Below are 20,991 nucleotides of genomic sequence, written 5' to 3' on the forward strand. Positions count from 1 at the left end.
CATCTAACACTTGAAAAACATTAGTTTGAGAAATTTAATTGAAGTCTGATTTGACTTGTGGTGACTTTTACCTGCTCGGCACCGGCGAAAGCATGGTAAAAGCAGGACACGTAGGTCATGATGGCTTTCTCGTCAGGTTTAGGGGTGTTGACGATGTCTGGGGACAAAAAGAAAACAACCAACATCCCTTTACTTGAACTCTGTGGTCAACAATAATCTTTGAACATTCAGAAATCTATTGGTCAAGAATTAAATTTCAATAACATTTCAAATCAGCACTTAAATCCCACAACACTGGTATCACAAATTATAATCACAAACCTAGTCGTATTTATGAAATATGAGCTCAATTTAAACAGCTGTATCGAAGATAAGAGTATTAATAATGAGCTCAATACAGTTCAATGTTGATTCAGTTAATCAATTATCAAACACATTGTAATTAAATGGTAAAGCAGCTCTACAATACTCAACTCAGTTTAGTTCAAAGTTGATTCAGTTAAGTTCAGTAACAGTGTCAATGTTGTAAAATTCAACAACTATTAAAAAAATAATTAAAAAAGTATAATTTCAGCACTAAAGCAGTGTCTATAATATAATATCCAGGTCAATACAGTTCAATGTTGATTCAGTTCATCAATTATCCAACAAATTCAAATTAAATGGTAAACCAACTCTACAGAAGACAACAGTGTCATTACTCAACTCAGGTTAGTTCAAAGTTGATTAAATTCAGTTCAGTAACAGTGCTAATGTTGTAAAATTCAACAACTACTAAAAAAAATAATTTAAAAAGTATAGTTTCAGCACTAAAACAGTGTCTATAATATAATATCCAGTTCAATATATTTCAATGTTGATTCAATTTTTTATCAATTATCATTATTCAGCTCTATAGCTTAGTGTTGGTTCAATTTAGTTCAGTTAAAACATTTATGAAACAAATTGAATTTCAGCTCTAAAGAAGCTCTACAGAAGCCAATTAATACTCAGCTCAATTCAATTCAATGTTGATTCAATTCAGATCAATAACAGAGTCAATGTATCAAAGTTAATCCGTTAGGACGTTTTTCAACTCAAGTTTGGTTCAATGCTAATTTAGTTAATTTCAATACAAAGCTAGTCTTTATTCAGCTCAATTCAGTTCATTTTTTATTCCCATTCAATATTATCAGTGCAGCTGAATCAATAATATACAGAATATCAATTGTCTTCTAAAGCTCAACTGAGCAAGCCAAAGGCAAGTTCAAGTTTTAAGCTCAAACTATACTAAAACGCTGGCCCAAGTGCATCAAGAGTAAACAGACTGTGTCAAACAGACTCATGTTGTATACTACAGGATCTCGTCGACCTGAACAGGATTGATTTCAGAGGTGATCTCTGACTCACCTTCAGCGTCCAGCATCTTCGGGATGTCCAGGTACTTCTCTGCCACCTCAAACGCAGTGTTCAGGTTTCCAATAGGGTCGTCCTTCAGAGGATCAACAAAACCATTCACTCCATTGCACTTTCCATCACTATGATGGTACATTGTGTTGCTCTGTGACATTTTTAAAAGGCATTACGTGGACACATGCTGTCATTTTTAAGAGTTTCATGCCTTCTAATGCACTCTATATGTAGACAGTGCCTTATATTTAGCGTAGAGCTATCAGGTTTATAATGAATCATTTCTGAATCAATCATTTGAGCCTGCAAATCATAATCTGACTGGACAAAACAAGAGCTTTGGACTCAAGGATAAACCTTTCGAGTTAAGAGGATTGAAAAAACAGACATTGTGTGTTGATTTGGCATAAAGCTCCACACAGGGAATAAATGTAAAGCGCGAGTGACTGGTAGAAAAGACAGAAGCGGCACCTTTCTGAGTTTAGAGTAGTCGATGAGGTCTGGTCTGTGTCTGTGGATGAGGGCGCACAGAGCGAGGCCGTCCTTCCAGCTGACAACAACACACACAACATATGAGAAAACCTCTCAGTGCTGACGTACTGTATAGAGAGTAATGAAGATCTTTACAATTACGTTCCATTTGCTAATAATTAAATGCATTAGTTAAAAAGAACCAACAATGAAAAATTCTTAAAAAAACATTTATTTATCTATCAACATTTAACAATACATTGTTGTTACAAGTGAAAAGTTTTATCTGTTAATATTATTTAATTATTATTATTAACCATGTTAATTTTAGATAATGCATTAATTAACGTCAAATAACAGGACCTTATTGTTAAGTGTTACCATAAAAATAAATACATTAATAAGTCTGTGTTTTTAAACTAGTCTTGTATTTTTTTTTTTTGCATGAATACTAATGCTTATTATAATCTTTGAAGTAAAATAAATAAATAAATAAATAAATGTGATGCCAATTTCCAAACAGTATCAAAACAATGAAAAAAAGTTATTGATTTTTTTTTAAATTTAAATTAAACTAAATTAAATTTAAAAAATTGTATTAATGAAAATGTTATTGCTAATAAATAAAATCTAATTAGCTGCATTTCAGGTCTATTAAATGTTCTAAGGGTTGACTTTCAAATAAAATATAACTTTCCACAAAATATATATTAGTACTGTTATACAGTACAAAATATAGAAAGTATTGTCGTTGATGGTATTTGGCAACCACAACTGAAAATAAAGTGCAAAAAATAATGTTTTTCAAACACATGTGAGTTTAACTGCAAGAGGTTTCTGACAAGTAAAGACAGCATAAAGTAATCAGAGAAATTTGGCAGAACTTTGTTTATATTTGGTAAAAAATTTGATTTAAATGTACAATGGGTATTAGGTTGTCCCATTTTTACATGTAATCTAATCAAATATAATTCCATAAATTAATCAAATATACACTGTGATTAATTCAATGTATATATATATATATTCATTTGTTTGTTTGGGGAAGACATTGATATATGATTTATTCAGCAAGTTCACTTCTCCAAAAGTAAACAGCAAATACATTTATGATGTTACATAAGATTCTGTTTCAGATAAATTCTATTCCGAACGTTCTATCTGTTTGAACTTTGTGTGGATGTCCTCGTCAGATGTGACGTGTGTGTCATCGCTCTCACCTGATGTGGAAGTTCTGTACGTTGACGTTCCTGTAGGGGGCCGTCTTCCTCTGACACCACAGCAGCAGACCCTCTTTAGCAGACGTCTCTGAGGACACACACACACACACACACACACACACAGAAATACATTAATATGAAGTGATAATGAGTGTTTAATTAGTCACATGATCAGTCCGGTTGTGTCATGAATGTGTCTGATAAAATGCAAATGTGTGTTTGTACCCTCCACAGAAATGTCCTGGATAGCGAAACGAAGAATGATGGTCCAGATCATTCCAAGAGTCATTTTCACATTGCCATCAACAATCTCTGCAGAACAAGAGAGAGAATTTCAGATCAAGTAATATATATGTGATATATGTATGTTAATATATAATATACATATCAATTTAATATAAAAAAAATATATATATATATGTATATATATTATTATTATTATTATTATTATTATTATTATTATTAGTTAGTAGTAGTAGGCTGTCAGTTTAAATATTTACATTTATTCTGATTAATTAAATTGTTACATTTAATAACCATGACTAATCACACACACACACCAGTTTTTCCTGAAAAAATAATAAGCAGCTCAACTTATTTTAGCATTGATAATAATTAGAAATGTGATTTCTGAAGTAATGATGCTAAAAACATCACAGGGTTTGCATCACAGGAATAAATTACGTTTTGAAATATATTCTAATAGAAAATAGCTATTGTAAATGTAATAATATTTCACAATATTCCAGTTTTTAAGCTATTTTTCATTTTTTTAAAAAGCAGCTTTGGTGAGCAGCACATGTAAAAATCTTACCGACCCCAAACTTTTAAACAATTGTGTATTTACTGAAAATAAAATAATTTCAGATTGCATTATCAACATAATATTTTCATTATTTCTCTTTCCGTGAACAAAACTGATTGCACTAAATTCATTTTAAAACTGTCCGCCCTAGTTAGTAGTCTACATAGTGCACTAATAGTCTAAGTTTCCCACCTTCAGCACCAATGGACACCAGTTTGACTCCTTTGCTAGAGATATAATCCAGAGCTTTGTTGACGTTGGCGATCTTGTGGAAACGCATCTTTCCTTTGTCAGGCTTGGGCAGTCTCTCACCTGCGGATCGATCAGACCAAACTCGTGTCAGTTATCAAGGTAAATTAATCAGTATTTAGATGCTGAAGTGTGCAGCTGTAGAGGAACCGCACAAACAATGACTGTTTCCAAACAGGTTTCCTCCAGCCTTTCCATCCTACTTCTGATAAAACACACAGCTGAATATTTTTCTAAATACACAGCTTTACACTGTTTTTACAATTTTACAAAAATTGCACATCTCACTTATAAGTCAAATGATGCAACCGGTTTTGTTTGCAGTTGAAAGCCATTTCAAGTTATGAACATATTTTGTTTGCTTCACAGTAAGAACATGCATTAAGAGAGTATAAAAGAGTGCATTTTGATTTCACATTCAGACAGCTGGTGATTTGAAAGATTATTTGCTCTGATTCTGACTAATGTACTGCAAACGAAGCATGACTCATCATCTGTGCTCTGAGGATAAAATAAGCATTACATGAATCATGAGCTCCATTCATTGCAACACTACTTTAGTCAGTCACAAACCTTTTATATATGACTGTACAAGACGACAGCTGGTTTTCCTTCAGGATACGACTTCATACTTGTGGCATGAAATATGTTAACCTTACATTTGCTTCACTAGATCAGTGCACCCTAATATATGAGTATAATGGAGGTGTTTCCTAAATCTTCCCATCGTTACCTGAGATGACCTCCAGCAGCAGCATGAGTTTCAGCCCATTCCTGAAATCCTCTTCAATGTTCTCGATCTGAGTTCCCGCTTTACGCAGATGAGAGTTACACCACGCTGTGAACGTCTGGGAGACAAGGACAGAATATTCATGTTTTTCATCGGTAACACAAAACAGCTTATACTTTTATTTTTTAAGGATTTTGAGATAAACTGAGAAATGCAAGGAAAAGGTTTTTTTTGTGAAATTGTGAAATAAAAAGTCACAATTACATTTTTTATTATGTAAATTCAGAACTCAGAGAAAAAAGACAGAACTGCAAGATATAAACACAATGTAAACTTGAAATTGCAAGAAAGAAGTCTGAATTCTGAGTTTACATCTTTACATTTTATAATTTTTTTTCTAGTTTCTGATTATGATGAAAACTCTAAAAATGTAAATTAAATACACCCTCGCAATTCTGAAAAAAAAGGTAAGAAAAAAAGTGTAAAAGTGTTAGAAAAAAAACTCAGAATTGTGAAACAAAAGTTAAAATTACTTTTTTATTCTGTCAGGAAAAAAATATATTATGAATTGCAAAATATAAACTAAAAATTCAGAGGAAAAAAAGTCAGAATTCGGAGTTTACATCGCTGTTACAGAGAAAAAAAGTGTTAAAGAGTTTATAGCAATTGTAAATTTATATCTCTCAAACTTTTTCTCAGACTTCCGAGGAAACAAATGTCAGAATTGTGAGACAGAAAGTCATAATTACTTTTATTTTTATCCTTCTATAAGAAGTAACTAAAAACATAATCAGATTCACTGCTTTGGTACAACGTAAAAAATACTTTTTACAAGTTAAAAGTTCAACTTTTAACAAACTTGTTTTCCTTGTGTTAATTCCATTGCCATTCTGTGTGAACTTCTGTTTGTGACCATTCTGTTCTTTAGAAAATGATGATATTTTTATACGTCTAATAGTGCAAATGCGATTTAATTTGCACATTACAGCGTGTTTCTGCAGGTTTCCAGAGATGATTACAATTCAGAGATCTTATAAATGTCCCTCTCTTCCAGCGTGTGCGATGCCAAGAGGACGTGATGTGGGTGTTAGGATGTAAATGAGTGTCTGTGTGAGCAGAGCGGCAGATTAAAGTATGAAAGAGGAGGAGGAGTGATGAACAACAGCACATGTAGGAGTTCTGATGAGAGAGACACGGATGGAGAGGTTGAAAAAGAGAAGGAGGGAGGATTGAACACACAGATGGAAGCCAGGGGTCACTGTAGGGCCGAGTGGGTGGGACACAAATATAGAGAGGAAAGAGAGATGAGACCAAATGAGAAGAGCTAAAATGAGACAAGGAAAAAAGGGGAAATGAAAGATGAGATGAAAACAGAGGAGAAGTTGAGAGAGGAGAGAAGAGAGGTGTATAAAAGAGAAGAAATGAGATAATGAAAGTTGAGAGTAAAATAGAAAAGAACAGAAGAGATAATGAGAGTTCAGAGAAAAGAATGACACATGAGGCCAAAGAGAAAGAAAGAAAGATGAGAAGAGAAAGAAGAGAAGAAATGATAAAGTTAAGAAAAAGGAAAGAGAAGAAGGAGATGTGACAAGAACACAAAGGAAATGAGAGACCATCATTTCACCATTAAAAACATATTAACAAACAAAAACTAATTGTATAACCCACTAAAAAGAGGTTTTCATCCTCCACAAAAACCAAACCCTTATTTATACTCCAGTAATGCATTAAACAGATTGATCTTATTGACTTCCTTCCGTTTCAACTCTATCAGCCTTCCAGGTTTTGTCTGTCTGAGTAAGAAGTTGGAAAAAGTGCAAATCTCCCTGTTATTGAGAGAGTTTTTAAAATCATAAATGAACTGTTTTTGAGAAATTTTAACCTAACCCACTGAAAATTCCATTTAAGATTTTAAAAAGAGGAAATTTAAATCATTCACACAAAAAAACAAAAACAAAACATTTGCAGACTGTAAAACATAAAGACCAAAAGAGAAGAAAAGTGAGATGACACGACATGAGAAGAGATAATTCAAGCTGAGAAAGAGAAGAGAGGAGAGTGTGAGAGATAAGAGGAGACAAAACAAAACAAGAAGAAAAGAGAAAACAGGTGGAAATCTGATGGAGAGAAATACACAAAATAAAGACACATGGTTCTTTCTTTCATGTTCTGTAAGGAACCCTCTTTCTAATTAAGACTCATTTCTCATTGTCTCATTACAGGTTCTTCAGATCAGCGTTTTGTTTCTGGGTTCTTCAAAGCAAAATAAAACACTTACTAAAAATATTCAATATTTTATTTGTTTACTTGCATGCCATGAGACCGATAACACCAGAGAACCATAAACATTCAAATGTGTTGTTAAATTATCTAAACATTCACTTAAAATCTCAGGGGGAATTCAAGTTAATATTTCAGGCTAAATGGGTTCAGCGGACAAAAACAGTTGGGGATCCCTGAATATAAAAGAAGGTCAGGCTCCAAAAGTCTCTTAAGTTTTAAGAAGATCCAGCCCAAGCCTTTAGGGAACATTTAGAGGAGACAAAATAAAGAGGAGATGGACAGATTGAGACGCAACGGGGGAAAAGGAAAGGTCAAAAAGAGGCAGAGCAGGAAGGGTGTAAGGAAGCGCTGATGGAGGAGGGGTGACAGTGTCTAAATGTGGATGTTACAGGACACCCGAGACACAGCTGAGAGAGAGGGATTCCTGAGGAGCAAAGTAAGAGACACAACAGGAGCTTCAACTCCAAATCCCACCAAGAGATTTCTGATTTCTGTCAAAAGTCTGAACAAGAACAAAAACCATCCCTAGTCTTGAACCAAAAGATATAAGCGCTAATATGCAGCCAATAATATAACCCTGGGCCTTTAGATAACAGCCCTCAGGGAGCGCATGCAGCTGCCACTTCCACTCTGTTAAGTAAATTAATTTCCCAGAGTGCACCTGTTCCCGGCATGAGTGTGTGTTTGTGAGGGGGTCGATCTTTAAACGTGAGGTAATGTGCTATCAGCGTGAGAGGAGATGTCTGTCTTCTCCAAACCCCCACCGGACGCCCGGGGAAGCCCTTTAATAGGTGACCTTTCAAACCAAATTATGACTGACCTCTACACTCACTGTTTTAGACGGGATGCATTTAAAGAAGCACCCTGTTCCACTCCAACAAGTCACCATAAATCTCCAATTCACACTGACACTGAACGACTTACAGTTAGTGTGAACACACTTTATAACTGAAGCATTGTAATTTGATGTCATATTGCATCACTGGTATAATAATTAAAATATATTCTGTTCGTTGTGCATGGAAATGCATCAGATATATTCAATTATAACCCATGATCAGAAGCCAACTGCGTAATGTAAAGTCAGATTATCATACCATGAATTGAAACAATTTAGGAAATAAATTAGATGGCTGTCAACCAAATAAACAAACAAATGGACATGTGTTTTATTATATATGTAGCAATAAATAAATGCTGACTTTATACACGTTTGAATATTTGAATCTGACGGACCAATCAGAATCAAGTATTCCACTGAGCTGTTTATTTGCTCATTAATATTAATTAATGTGAGAGAGATCTGCAGGCCACCTGTTTATAGAGCTCAGCTGTGAGGTTATTAATGGTTCACCTGTTCATTAAATCAAACTGTTCTTTTCAGAATCCGTATAATGCATTCATGTGCCACACTGTGGTCAGTTTAAATACAGAACAACACATTCATAAAGTCTGCATGAATGTAGTGGACAGGTCAGGCCAAACACACACACACACACACACACACAAGGCAGGTATGCTTGTTCTAATGCCTCTAGTGGGAATGAATTATCACCTTACCAAAGCATGATCACCGAGCTGGAAAAAAGCCCCTGGTAACTGTGTGTAAATAAAGAAGCTAGGGCTGTATTAATAGCTTGTCATTTGTCTGGGTGGCTGCCATTGATTGTCCTGCTCGTTCTTCCTCTCGTTCACTCGCTCGATGGAGGTAACTGTCCGAGGAAGAGAAACAATGACGAGGCCACAGGAGACAATGCAATAGTTCCCTCCACCTGACTGCCGCTAACCTTTACAAACACAGCCTCTGACATCTCATTTCAGCCATTACATCAGAAACACACTAAAATGCTTCTCTGAGTGGAACAACTTTCAATAAATAAATGAAAAACAAACAAACAAGGCAATCAAAAGTTCTTCAAGGACCATATGTTGTCACAAATGTTAATGACAAAACGAATTATAATTATATAATCTCATTTCAACTGATTTTTCCATTAGCATGTTGCTAAGCTAACAGTGCAATGTGTATTTTAGCGCACACAAATATTGGATAAAATAATACTTTTCAGTACACTAAGCTATTTTCACGGTCTTGTTTTTTATTGACACTTTTGGGATTTAATGAAATATAGGTTTCAGCACCATTTTAGGTATTTTTCAGCTATTTTGCCATAAATACTCTATGAGGAAGTATGGAATAGCCATTATAATTAAAGCATTATAATTAAGGTGTTTTTGTATTCTACTAAACTACTTTTCCTTTGTTGCTTTTTTAAAATATGCATTAGGCAGCAGAGTTCCCAGGTCCATGTAACAAAACAAGTCCAATTGTTAATCAAAACTAGCCCAATCACAGGCAAAACTAGCCCAGTCACACAAAAAAGTAGCCCAATCATGGGCAAAACTAGACAAAACTAGTCCAATCAATCACAGACAAAACTAGCCCAGTCCCAGACAAAACTAGCCTAATCACAGACAAAACTACCCCAAATCACAGACAAAACTAGCCCAGTCACACAAAAAAGTAGCCCAATCACGGGCAAAACTAGACAAAACTAGTCCAATCAATCACACACAAAACTAGCCAATCATAGGCAAAAGTAGCCCAATCACAGGCAAAACTAGACAAAACTAGTCCAATCAATCACACACAAAACTAGCCAATCATAGGCAAAAGTAGCCCAATCACAGGCAAAACTAGACAAAACTAGTCCAATCATTTACAGACAAAACTAGCCCAGTCACAGACAAAACTAGCCTAATCACAGACAAAACTACCCCAAATCACAGACAAAACTAGCCCAGTCACACAAAAAAGTAGCCCAATCACGGGCAAAACTAGACAAAACTAGTCCAATCAATCACACACAAAACTAGCCAATCATAGGCAAAAGTAGCCCAATCACAGGCAAAACTAGACAAAACTAGTCTAATCAATCACACACAAAACTAGCGAATCATAGGCAAAAGTAGCCCAATCACAGGCAAAACTAGACAAAACTAGTCCAATCAATCACACACAAAACTAGCCAATCATAGGCAAAAGTAGCCCAATCACAGGCAAAACTAGACAAAACTAGTCCAATCAATCACACACAAAACTAGCCAATCATAGGCAAAAGTAGCCCAATCACAGGCAAAACTAGACAAAACTAGTCCAATCAATCACACACAAAACTAGCCAATCACAGGCAAAAGTAGCCCAATCACAGGCAAATCTAGACAAAACTAGTCCAATCACACACAAAACTAGCCAATCATAGGCAAAAGTAGCCCAATCACAGGCAAAACTAGACAAAACTAGTCCAATCACACACAAAACTAGCCAATCATAGGCAAAAGTAGCCCAATCACAGGCAAAACTAGACAAAACTAGTCCAATCAATCACACACAAAACTAGCCAATCATAGGCAAAAGTAGCCCAATCACAGGCAAAACTAGACAAAACTAGTCCAATCAATCACACACAAAACTAGCGAATCATAGGCAAAAGTAGCCCAATCACAGGCAAAACTAGACAAAACTAGTCCAATCAATCACACACAAAACTAGCCAATCACAGGCAAAAGTAGCCCAATCACAGGCAAATCTAGACAAAACTAGTCCAATCACACACAAAACTAGCCAATCATGGGCAAAAGTAGCCCAATCACAGGCAAATCTAGACAAAACTAGTCCAATCACACACAAAACTAGCCAATCATGGGCAAAAGTAGCCCAATCACAGGCAAATCTAGACAAAACTAGTCCAATCACACACAAAACTAGCCAATCACAGGCAAAAGTAGCCCAATCATGTACTTGGGGAAAATGGGGAATTGCAGTGCCGATCATTAGTGTTGGCATTTTTAATCAATACTTGACAAATATTTGATAGCAATATGGCGTAGGCATTGAGTCCATCGTGTCATGCAGAAGTTGAAAATTGACAACTTTGCTAGCCAGTCGCATTCACCGAAAAAATATTGTGATTACTACTGTCACTATAACGCTGAACTAGCGTTATGCAAGTGAAGCGCTAATACTAATAAAATGTGACATACGTGTTCCACCAACATTTCAAAGGCAAGATTAAAGTTAAATACTTTGAGTTTCTATATTCAGCACATCACACTATTTGGGTTGCTTATATTATACAGTTATATATTGTTTCAACAGCAGAATTGGGCTACTTGGAAATCATTGCCTTGGGTTGCTTATTTGCCATGGGTTAAAGTTTTGGCATATTGCATAAATTATATTTGGCTGAAATTCTGGTATTTTCTCTATTTTATATTCTTCCAATGATAAAAAAGCTGTAGGACTGTTTTTATGCTTGCTGTTAGCCTAAACAGTGATTCTCAAGTTTAGGGTTTAAGAGTGTAATGCATGACAGTGACTGGGGGTCATAGTTAGTTTTATTACTCAGATCTGGCAACCCTTTATAACACTGAAAAACTGAGTGTTCCTGATATATTATGATCAGTGTTCTCTGGGCTGAATTATGTTAATGGGAATGGAAAATTTGAAATCATCTAAAAGGAATGACATGGCTGCCTCCTTCAGTCACCCAACACACACACACACACACACACACACACTTGAGGCATGCAAGGACCTGACATCTCACATTTCGACATTTATCGACTGCAGCAGCACTCATTAATGGGTTCACAGAAGTGTGACTGAAGACTGCTGAGGATTCAGTGTGAGAAAGACTGTGTGTGTGTGTGTGTGTGTGTGTGTGTGTGTGTGTTACTGAACGAGTTTCCTTTAAAAGTTCATCTTTGTGAGTTACCATGGCAACCTCATCTGCAGCTTCCTCTATGAGACCATAATACTGTCATAAGCATTTAACCCCAGAAATCTGACTCTTAATGCTTTTAAAAGTGTATTTAGAGAAGAGAATGTTATCTAAAGTTGAGATTGCAGTTCTGAAAAAAAAAAAACAATCAGCATAAAGCATGTTTATAACAATGTGAACACTTGTACATCAAGAATGTAATTTATGAATATTATTGTTATTTGATTGATTGATTTATTTTTTATTTCTTGAACACACTTAATTCTGGATTTGTTAAAATGTCATTTTGGGAGGGTATATTTAATTTCTATACTGCTATATATGGATGTATATAAACTGTAATTAAATTTATAATTAAATTTTAGAAGAACGTGAATGATAAATATTACAAACTCCCTTCATTACAGACAGCTGAAGGAGCATCGCACTTAAACTGACTCCTCAGTAATGAATTTGGCAGATGGACACACACACACACACACACACACACAATCCCTTAGAGACCAGAGACCACATTAAAGATTATTCTTAAAATATCACCCTAACATCACACTCAAGCCTTACAAAAAGCACTGTTGGGGTACTCAGTAGTTTTTTAGATGGCTATACTATGGTCCTGTATGATTAACCTATTCATATTCCACATAATTTACATGGTAATCCAATGTACTTTAAAAAGCACCGTGGTATTTTGAACATGTTCAAAAAAAAAACAAAAAAACATAGTATTACCATTTTGGTAAGTGAAGCCAATGTTGATATATAACTGCATATACACAAGCCTAAATATACATATTTCCGAACACTTAAACACACATAAAGCCATTGTGAGGCCTGGGTGTCCCTCTGCTAGTTTATAGTCTCTGCCCTACATGGCCACAGCTTCTGGAATAGTAACTGCCATCTGATCTGAGCACACAATCTCTCGCCCGCTCGCTCTCTCAAACACTTGCTCTCTGTGAGAATGATACAAAAATAAGAAATGACACCAATACACAATAGGACCCGAAACTCGCCAAAAAATAGTTTCTTTTTCAACAAATGATGAAAGGAATCGCTGAGCCTTTGAAATATTCAAACTAAGACTGATTTTGAAAACTGATTTATGTGATTGATATTTTCTTGCAGCACACACACACACACAAATCAAGATATACGAGACGTCATAACATAACATTCTTACTTCGCAAAATCACACAATACTGAGAATCTAAAATATACCATTTTAAATATAGGGGTCATTCTGTGGAAATGCATAAAATGTTTTAGGGAATAAAAGCTATATATAAGTATTCATAGGAGGTATGCATATATAAGAAGTTATAAATAAAATAATGATTATTGGAATAGGTTTTAACTTAAAAAAAAAAATTATAGTCTACTTAAAAATGTCTTAATTCAGTGCATTACTTGCAATTTCTATGTAATAATTTGTGAAATTTACTAGCAATTTCTGAATGAAAATTGTTTTATGAATTTATTTTAGTGTAGGTAGTGAAATAATTATATTTTAATTTCAACATATACCCAGTTAAAAGTCATTTAAAACAATTCAATTTATATATATTAACCATCAAAATGTCGTGGTGACGAATGAGGATATGCAAATTGGTTCATATTTCCCTGAAAACACAAATTTAAAAATAAAACCGTTTTATTTGAAAATGTGTTTTGCTTTACATGCTAAAAAAGTCTTATATCTTGTAAATCATATTAGTCATGGGGAGAAAAATGTATTGTTCAAAGTCAAGTCAAATAGATTTGTGTGCAAATGTCGATAATCTAAATCTGATCTAAACTCAAAAGTGTGCCAGTGAATTCTGGCATTAAGAACGACTGCCATGTCCTCATGATATCTAAACCTTGACCAATAGATCAAATCACACTGAGAAGCAAGGGAAACATTGAAACTCAAATCAGCGACAGAAGTAGAAGTGGCACTCACAACAAAAAATGACTGGCTGAAAGATGCATTTTCACACCACGGGAACAGACGTCAACTTAATTTGATCAGCAACTTTTCCCACATGAATAACCATTTGTTAGCCAATAAGGATCTTTACCAGACTTGTGTAAAGGGTATTTATAGCTCCCTGTTTTACAGTGCAGGTAGAGTCCCGTCTTGTTGTGCTGTATGTGTAGGTATTCTTTACATCTTGATGCGTTTCAAAGATCATTCCCATTCGTCGATCTTTGTGATATCACATATACCGGAAAATATGCGGTGTAGTCCAAACGAGTCGTTCGTTTGTTGTAGTTTTTGAAAAGTGATTTATGTTAAATAAAATATCTCCTTTTGAAGTGGACTTTGAACTTTGTAACTTTGCAGATCTTTGTTATGCTCAAACAGCAATGTTGTATACTTAAAACTGAACAGTGAAGTGGACAGTTTAGCTACGTTAGCAATAGCTTATCTGCAGCAACAACAACAACAATGTCTTCAAACTCTTAAAGGGATAGTTCACCAAAAAATTTAAATTTGATGTATATCTGCTTACCCCCAGGGCATCCAAGATGTAGGTTACTTTGTTTCTTCAGTAGAAAACAAAAAAAGATTTCTAACTCAAACCGTTGCAGTCTATCAGTCTTATAATGTAAGTGAATGGTATTCACGACTTAGAGAGTCAAAAAAACACACAAACAAAACTAAATTAAACCCTGGGCTTGTGATGATAAATTTGTGTGTAAACACACAAAACAATAGATATGTGAAAGAAACTGAACAGTATATATATATATATATATATATATATATATATATATATATATATATATATATATATATATATATATATAATTTATCTCTGATTCGCCACAATGTCTGAACTGTTAGAACTCTCCTGAGTGCATTCTCAAGCCAGCGCATGACACGACTTCTTCTTCTTCTTGCTTTATGACGGATCACAGACTTATAAGTGCATTACCACCACCTATCTCTCAAATTGACACTCCTAAATGAAAGTGTAGCTAGAGTGTCAGTGGTCCATTTGAGAGATAGGTGGCGGTAAAGCACTTATAAGTCTGCAATCTGCCTTAAAGCAAGAAGAAGATGCTTCAGGCACAGGCTGTTGAGAACCAAGGGGCAAGGAACTCGACCGGAAGTTGAAGTCGGGTGTGGGCTGCCATCTTTTAGCAGAACTTCACTTGCGTTAGCATTCCCATTGACTCCCATTCATTTTGGCGTCACTTTGACAGCGAATAACTTTTCATCTGAGGCGTTTAAAGACTCTGTTTGTCCATTATTTATTTCTAAAGATACACGACAATGTATAAAGGGCTCCATTACCTTCTATGTTACATTATGGCCCCGTATAAACAGTTTTTGTAAAAAATAGGCTAACGATTGCGTCATAACCACTCGGCTCTCTGTCGCATTACCGTATAGACAGGAGGAGAAGCTCGCAGGCAATTAACTTAATATGGCGTAGTGGCGTTACATTTTAAAATACTATACAAAATAATTAATCAGAATACTTACTCCTGGTCACTCACGACAAAGAACTCCCCGCTCAAGCTCGCTGTCTCTGCAAGATTAACGATGGCAGTTTGCACGCACAGCTACTAGAAGATTTACATCTGTCAGACAGGTTGCTGACGTCGTCAAGCTTCGTTTGAGTCTGCGCGTCAGAAACGGAAGTGCTAAAAAACGCTAAAACTGGGCTTCATTTGTCTCAATTGAGTTCCAATGGGGTCGCTGTGTCCATTTCTTTTACTGTCTATGTTGAGAACGCACACCGGACAGTTCTATCAGTTCAGACATTGTGGTAAAAAATAAAAATAAAAAATCTTAAATTGACTCTCAAAGCTGTGACTCCCATTCACTTCCATTATTAGCCTACAGACTGGCAATGGTTTAAGTTAAAAATCTTTGTTTGTGTTCTACTGAATAAACAAAGTTACCTACATCTTGAATGCCCTGGGAGTAAGCAGAAAACAATAAATGTAATTTTTTTGGGTGAACTATCCCTTTAAGATCTCTTTTAGATGTTTCACTATTTGTAATTAAATCTATATTTTTTGATATGGGAGATTTCCAATATCTTTATGTCCCTCTAGGTGGCAAAATAAGATGCTATTCAAAAGGGGCCTTTTGATTTTGCTAAAAAGAAAATTATTTTGTGTATTTTGTGTAATGCATTGTGTTTATGCAGTTTGAGGTTAAAAAAAACACATTTCCACATACTGTACATTATTGTTTCTACTCTATTCCCCGCCTTTTCTGAAACGCATCAATTTTTACAAAGCTCATTGCTCTGAAAAGCAAGGTGTGCTGTGATTGGCCAGCTATCCAGTGCATTGTGATTGGCTGAATGCCTCAATTGTGTGACGGAAATGTTACGCCCCTTAACATACTGTGATGTGTGCCCTGTTCAAAAAAAACAGTGCAACAAGACAAAAACGATAAAACCCTTTACAAACAAGCCTTTTGTTGTAACAAGTGGGGACAAAATTATGATTTGTAATGCCTTATATACGGTGTTTTTACGTGTTGCAGTGCATTACGCCGCATAAACATAAAACCATGTCTGCATTTGTGATCAGCGAAACAACAAGTGGGGCTCTACTCTCCTCAAAACTCGTGTTTGAATCACCAGTGGCAAATTCTTTAAATAAACATACTTACAGACTGTGAATCAGAACAGCCAACATTGTAGTCTTCTCTCCCAGGATCAGGAAACAGTCCTCCTTAAAATGAGCTGCACACTAAATATTTGTTTTTTTGGGGGGATTATTAGGGTTTAACTGTTCTGGAACAGTGTTGTAAATACAATTTAAACGCTGATTTATAGTTGTGTCCTCTTTTGGAAGGCCAAACAAAGTAATTTAGTTTTCACCTACAGAAATAGCGAGAATCAAAGTTACACCTTCTTTCTTGGCTTGAAAATTTGGGCAACGTTATGGGCAACGTTATGCAAATCTTCCCACATCATGACGTAGACGTGGGGGCGTGTTTAAATGAGCCATTTTAGGATTCCGTGAATGAGTCTTAACTTTTATTAAGAATATCTCTTTGAGTTTGAGACTTTAGTCTTTGCAACGTTAGGCATATTGTCTATTCACAAACAGCTTTTAACACTCCAAAGAGAAAGGAAAAGTTGAAATCGCATCATATGACCCCTTTAAGATCTTAAGATCAGTCATAGGCTTCCGGGAAGTGTGGTATCAGCTTTTCAAAGCCAGACTGTGAGAGAATTTAAACACACAGCGATGCACCGAAATTATTTCTCTATTTTCTGCTGGCTTTTGACAGATATCAGATGAAACAGCATGTTGACAATTACTTTATTGCTGGACGTCTGAACATGTGCGCTGTGGAGCTAGAACAGGTGCAGAACCTCCACCCCCCAAGCAACCCCCATATTCGTTTCATTGCAAAATGATGCACTTTCTATATTTACACAGTGATATCAGCTCCTTATGCTGATCTTACAAGCCTGAGGATGTTTAAAGACCCTCTGCCATGCACTCAAGTCTGAAACCTAACTAATAACCTTATTGAAGCCTTTTATCACTGCAACAAGATGAAGTTAAGAGTTTATATGAGTTGAGCTTTTCTTATAAGCTTCATGTAATTGATTTGCATCATTTGATCAGCTTAAATAGCCTTCAACGTTTAAAAAAAAAGAGTAAAACACGTAATCCAGAGGGCGCTAGTGGGCATGTTATTACTTCCATGTGAAAATAAACAACTATTTGCTTAACCAAATTGAAAGGTGTTAACACAAATCAAATCTATGGTTACATCAGAGGAGATGCTGGCTATGAAACACCACCGTGTGCACCTTAAAAAATGTGTGCCATTAAAATAGTGACAATTGACATGGTGATGTTTTTTACTAGCTATTAAATACAGAGGAGGCAACTTTACAGGCAAAGGAGCTCAGAAAAGATGGCATTAAGAATTGAGGGAACGAGGGAGCAGTACGGGAGATGGGCTGGCAAGGTTGAGGAGTATTTTTAGGCCATGTTTATTCACAGACTGAAATGAACCCTCCTTGCACTTCTCTTGCTCTCACACCATCTGTTGAAGTCTTTCAGCTTTGTCAGGTCTTACTAACATCCCGCAAATGTTTGAGAGACACCTTAATGGAGAGTGCCTGCACAATTAATGCATTTTTCGAAAGAAAAAAAACATACAAAAACAACAAAAACAAACATGTTTCCCACTTTGTATTTTAATATATTTTAAAATCTAATATTCCTGTAATGCAAAGCTAAATTTTCAGCGTCATAACTCCAGTCTTAAGTGTCACACGATCCTTCAGAAATCATGCTAATATGCTGATTTGTTATCAATTCTGGAAATTGTTGGGCAGCTTAATATTTTTTTGGGATTCTTTGAAGTTGGAAAAAAGAGCATTTACTTATAACAATAATTAATACCGTTCAAAAGTTTGGCTGTCAGTACATTTTTCTTTTCTTTTTTTAAAAAAAAAGATACTCAAACTTTTATTTAGCAAGGATTTGTTAAAAGTACGAAGTTATAGCAAAGATTTATAGCCTATTGTTAGAAAAAGATTAAAAGATTTAGACTTTGAATAGATGCTGTTTTCTTAAACTTTTTATTTATTAAAGAATCCTGAAAAATTATTGCAGTTTAAAAAAAAAAAGAGTCATGGCTGATGGAAATTCAGTTTTTCATCGCAGAAATAAATTATATTTTAAAGGATATTAAGTGAGAAACCATTATTTTATGTTGTAATATAATTTTGCAATATTATTTTTTTAAATCAAATAAATGCAACCTTGATGAGCATAAGATACTTCTTTTAAAAACATTACAAGTCTTACTGATCCTAAACTTTTGCCTGTATATTAGGTAACTTCTGAACTCAAAAGGTCTTGACAAACATATCTGATCTCGACACCTCAGATCTGTGGTTTGCAGTCAGAGATCAATCAGTTGTTCTTGGCTGACGTCACCTCATACCGTAGCACGAGCGCCACTGACGGCTATTAAACGTCAGCTGTCATTTCTGTCAACCAGATCTTTAAAAACGTCTTCTTAACCTAACTTCTTTACCTTCACACAGAAAAGCCTACGTTTTGACACTAACAAGCGACTGTTTAATCGTTTAAACACAGGTAAGTTTAGAAAGTACCATTTTCCACTGAATTGTTTTAAAGTACGCGCGCTTTTTTGAGGTAATTTTAAAACTGTAGTGAACGTCTTAAGACATTGTCCGTGTTGTTACTGCGATTGGTATAAATATTTTATAGACTATAAAACATAAAGACCGTATAAAATTAGCCACAAACTTAATGAGGAAGGCAGGGATGTGGTAAGACTACACAGAGGAAAACTGTGAATATAACTAACAGCTGAAGCTACAAGATGCTAACTCGCTTGTCAGCTCGAAATGACAATAAAATATTTAAATCGTCTCTACGTGTTGAATAGTATGTTCAGTATGATATCCTTCTTTCAAATTTGCTATTCATAAAAACTGTTGCAATACCATTCACTACAGCTATGCTTGCTACGGCAAAATAAATAAATAATAAAATAAATACAGGATTTCTTTTAAGTTTAGTAAGTTTTTTGCGTCTTCTTTATTTTGTAAATATTGGAAAAATTACTGTAGTCACTATAGCAGTTTAGCTATGGTTATATAAGGGTAAATACAACAAATAAAAATCTTGCCCACGTAAAGTGACTTCCAGCAAAGTCAAATGAACACACCTTCCTTTGCTGTTTCTCCCAGGCAGGGTCCAGCAGAAGATCCCTGTCCCAGCTGTCCTCCTGAGTCATGTAGTCTTCCGTAGTAGACATCATGTAGGTGTTGTTATACTGAACCTGCGTCTCAATAACGGTCGTCATCTTTTACGGTTATCCCTCTAACTCTTAATAATTAGAAATGATGTGCCTTGCACTTTAGATTGTGAACTCTAAATCCTTTCCGTGCGTTAGAGGACAACACCCGCTCAGTGTGTACGTGTATGACCGTGGAGGAAGAGGCCAGACTCCACTCGTCCGAGATGCCTGTGTGGAGGTGCGAGCAGAACTTCTGCTGCCCAGTGCTCATATCCTGGTCAAAAGTAGCACACGTGACTTTACCCCAATAAATAAGAGAACTGCTTGTGTGGGTGTCGGATTATGGAACCTAAAAGGTGTGAGAGGTGGGACACACTGTGCAGTGGGACCAATAACTGGTGGCTCTTTTAGTGAAGGGCAGGGAAAGACACACCTCCTGGTGCCCTCCACTTTGCTAAGAACACCTGTTGTTCTTGGCAGTAGTCTATATCTACTTACCCAAGCAGCAGTTCTGGGGCCAGTATAAATGACAACCAGCTGACTGCTACTGATTGAAAATAGGTGCACAAGCAGATCCCAGGCCTGTTAAAATCCCTGACTATACCCCTATCACGCCTGTACTCATCTATGCCTCCACTGCTTACTACATAAAGTAGATGTAAATAAAACAGACAAGTCTATAAGAGGAAATTTAGAAGGCCCATTCCCATTTTTTGTATATATTATTTAAAAAAACAACAACACAGATTGATTTGTATGCAATCGTTTACTTTAAAATTGACAAGTAAATGCATAGTGTATGCAGCCATAGTTCATTTATTGCAGTAAGCATGCGATGCCAAACAGTGTTCATGCAGAAGCCGGTGTAGGAGAGTACACTTTATCAGTTGCAAGGTTTTTACAATATACACACATTAACAAACCATGCATATACTCATTAGAAGGTGATAAAAACATTACAACCAGCTCAGATCCTATAACCTGCAATAGAAATTATTCACGTTTCATACATGAATTATAAGAATTATGCACTTTAACTTTCAAAAGTACTGGAGTAGCCTTTTCACTCAGTAGGGGATTTCTATATATATAAATATAAAATGTGAACACTGGAGGTTGTGTTATTGCTATTGTCCAATTTAAACAAAAAGGTTGACGATATCTAAGGGAGAAAGTAGACAGAAAGAGAATTCTACCATCTAGATTCAAAGTGACTTAATCTGGAAGAGCAAGTTGGAGAAGAAGGTAAGTGAATTGTTTACGAACCAAGAACCACATGTAAGGAACAAGATTTTGTATACCTC

At 35.5% G+C, this 20,991-nt stretch overlaps 1 protein-coding gene across 1 annotated transcript in view; it reads right to left on the bottom strand.

Moving 5' to 3' along the window:
• Positions 1-19,982, bottom strand: part of LOC113073175 (alpha-actinin-2-like) — a 33,284-nt gene extending 13,302 nt beyond the window's left edge. The window contains exons 1-8 of the mRNA XM_026246051.1: positions 19,616-19,982; positions 4,868-4,982; positions 4,078-4,197; positions 3,306-3,392; positions 3,081-3,168; positions 1,861-1,939; positions 1,390-1,471; positions 72-157 (exon numbers count right to left, since the gene is read on the bottom strand). Coding sequence (XP_026101836.1) covers positions 72-157; positions 1,390-1,471; positions 1,861-1,939; positions 3,081-3,168; positions 3,306-3,392; positions 4,078-4,197; positions 4,868-4,982; positions 19,616-19,753 — 795 coding nt within the window. The 5' untranslated portion in view covers positions 19,754-19,982. The remainder of the gene's footprint in view (positions 1-71; positions 158-1,389; positions 1,472-1,860; positions 1,940-3,080; positions 3,169-3,305; positions 3,393-4,077; positions 4,198-4,867; positions 4,983-19,615) is intronic.
• Between the last annotated feature and the right edge of the window lie 1,009 nt (positions 19,983-20,991).

Source organism: Carassius auratus, unplaced genomic scaffold, assembly GCF_003368295.1.
Source record: "Carassius auratus strain Wakin unplaced genomic scaffold, ASM336829v1 scaf_tig00011539, whole genome shotgun sequence".
Lineage (NCBI taxonomy): Eukaryota > Metazoa > Chordata > Actinopteri > Cypriniformes > Cyprinidae > Carassius > Carassius auratus.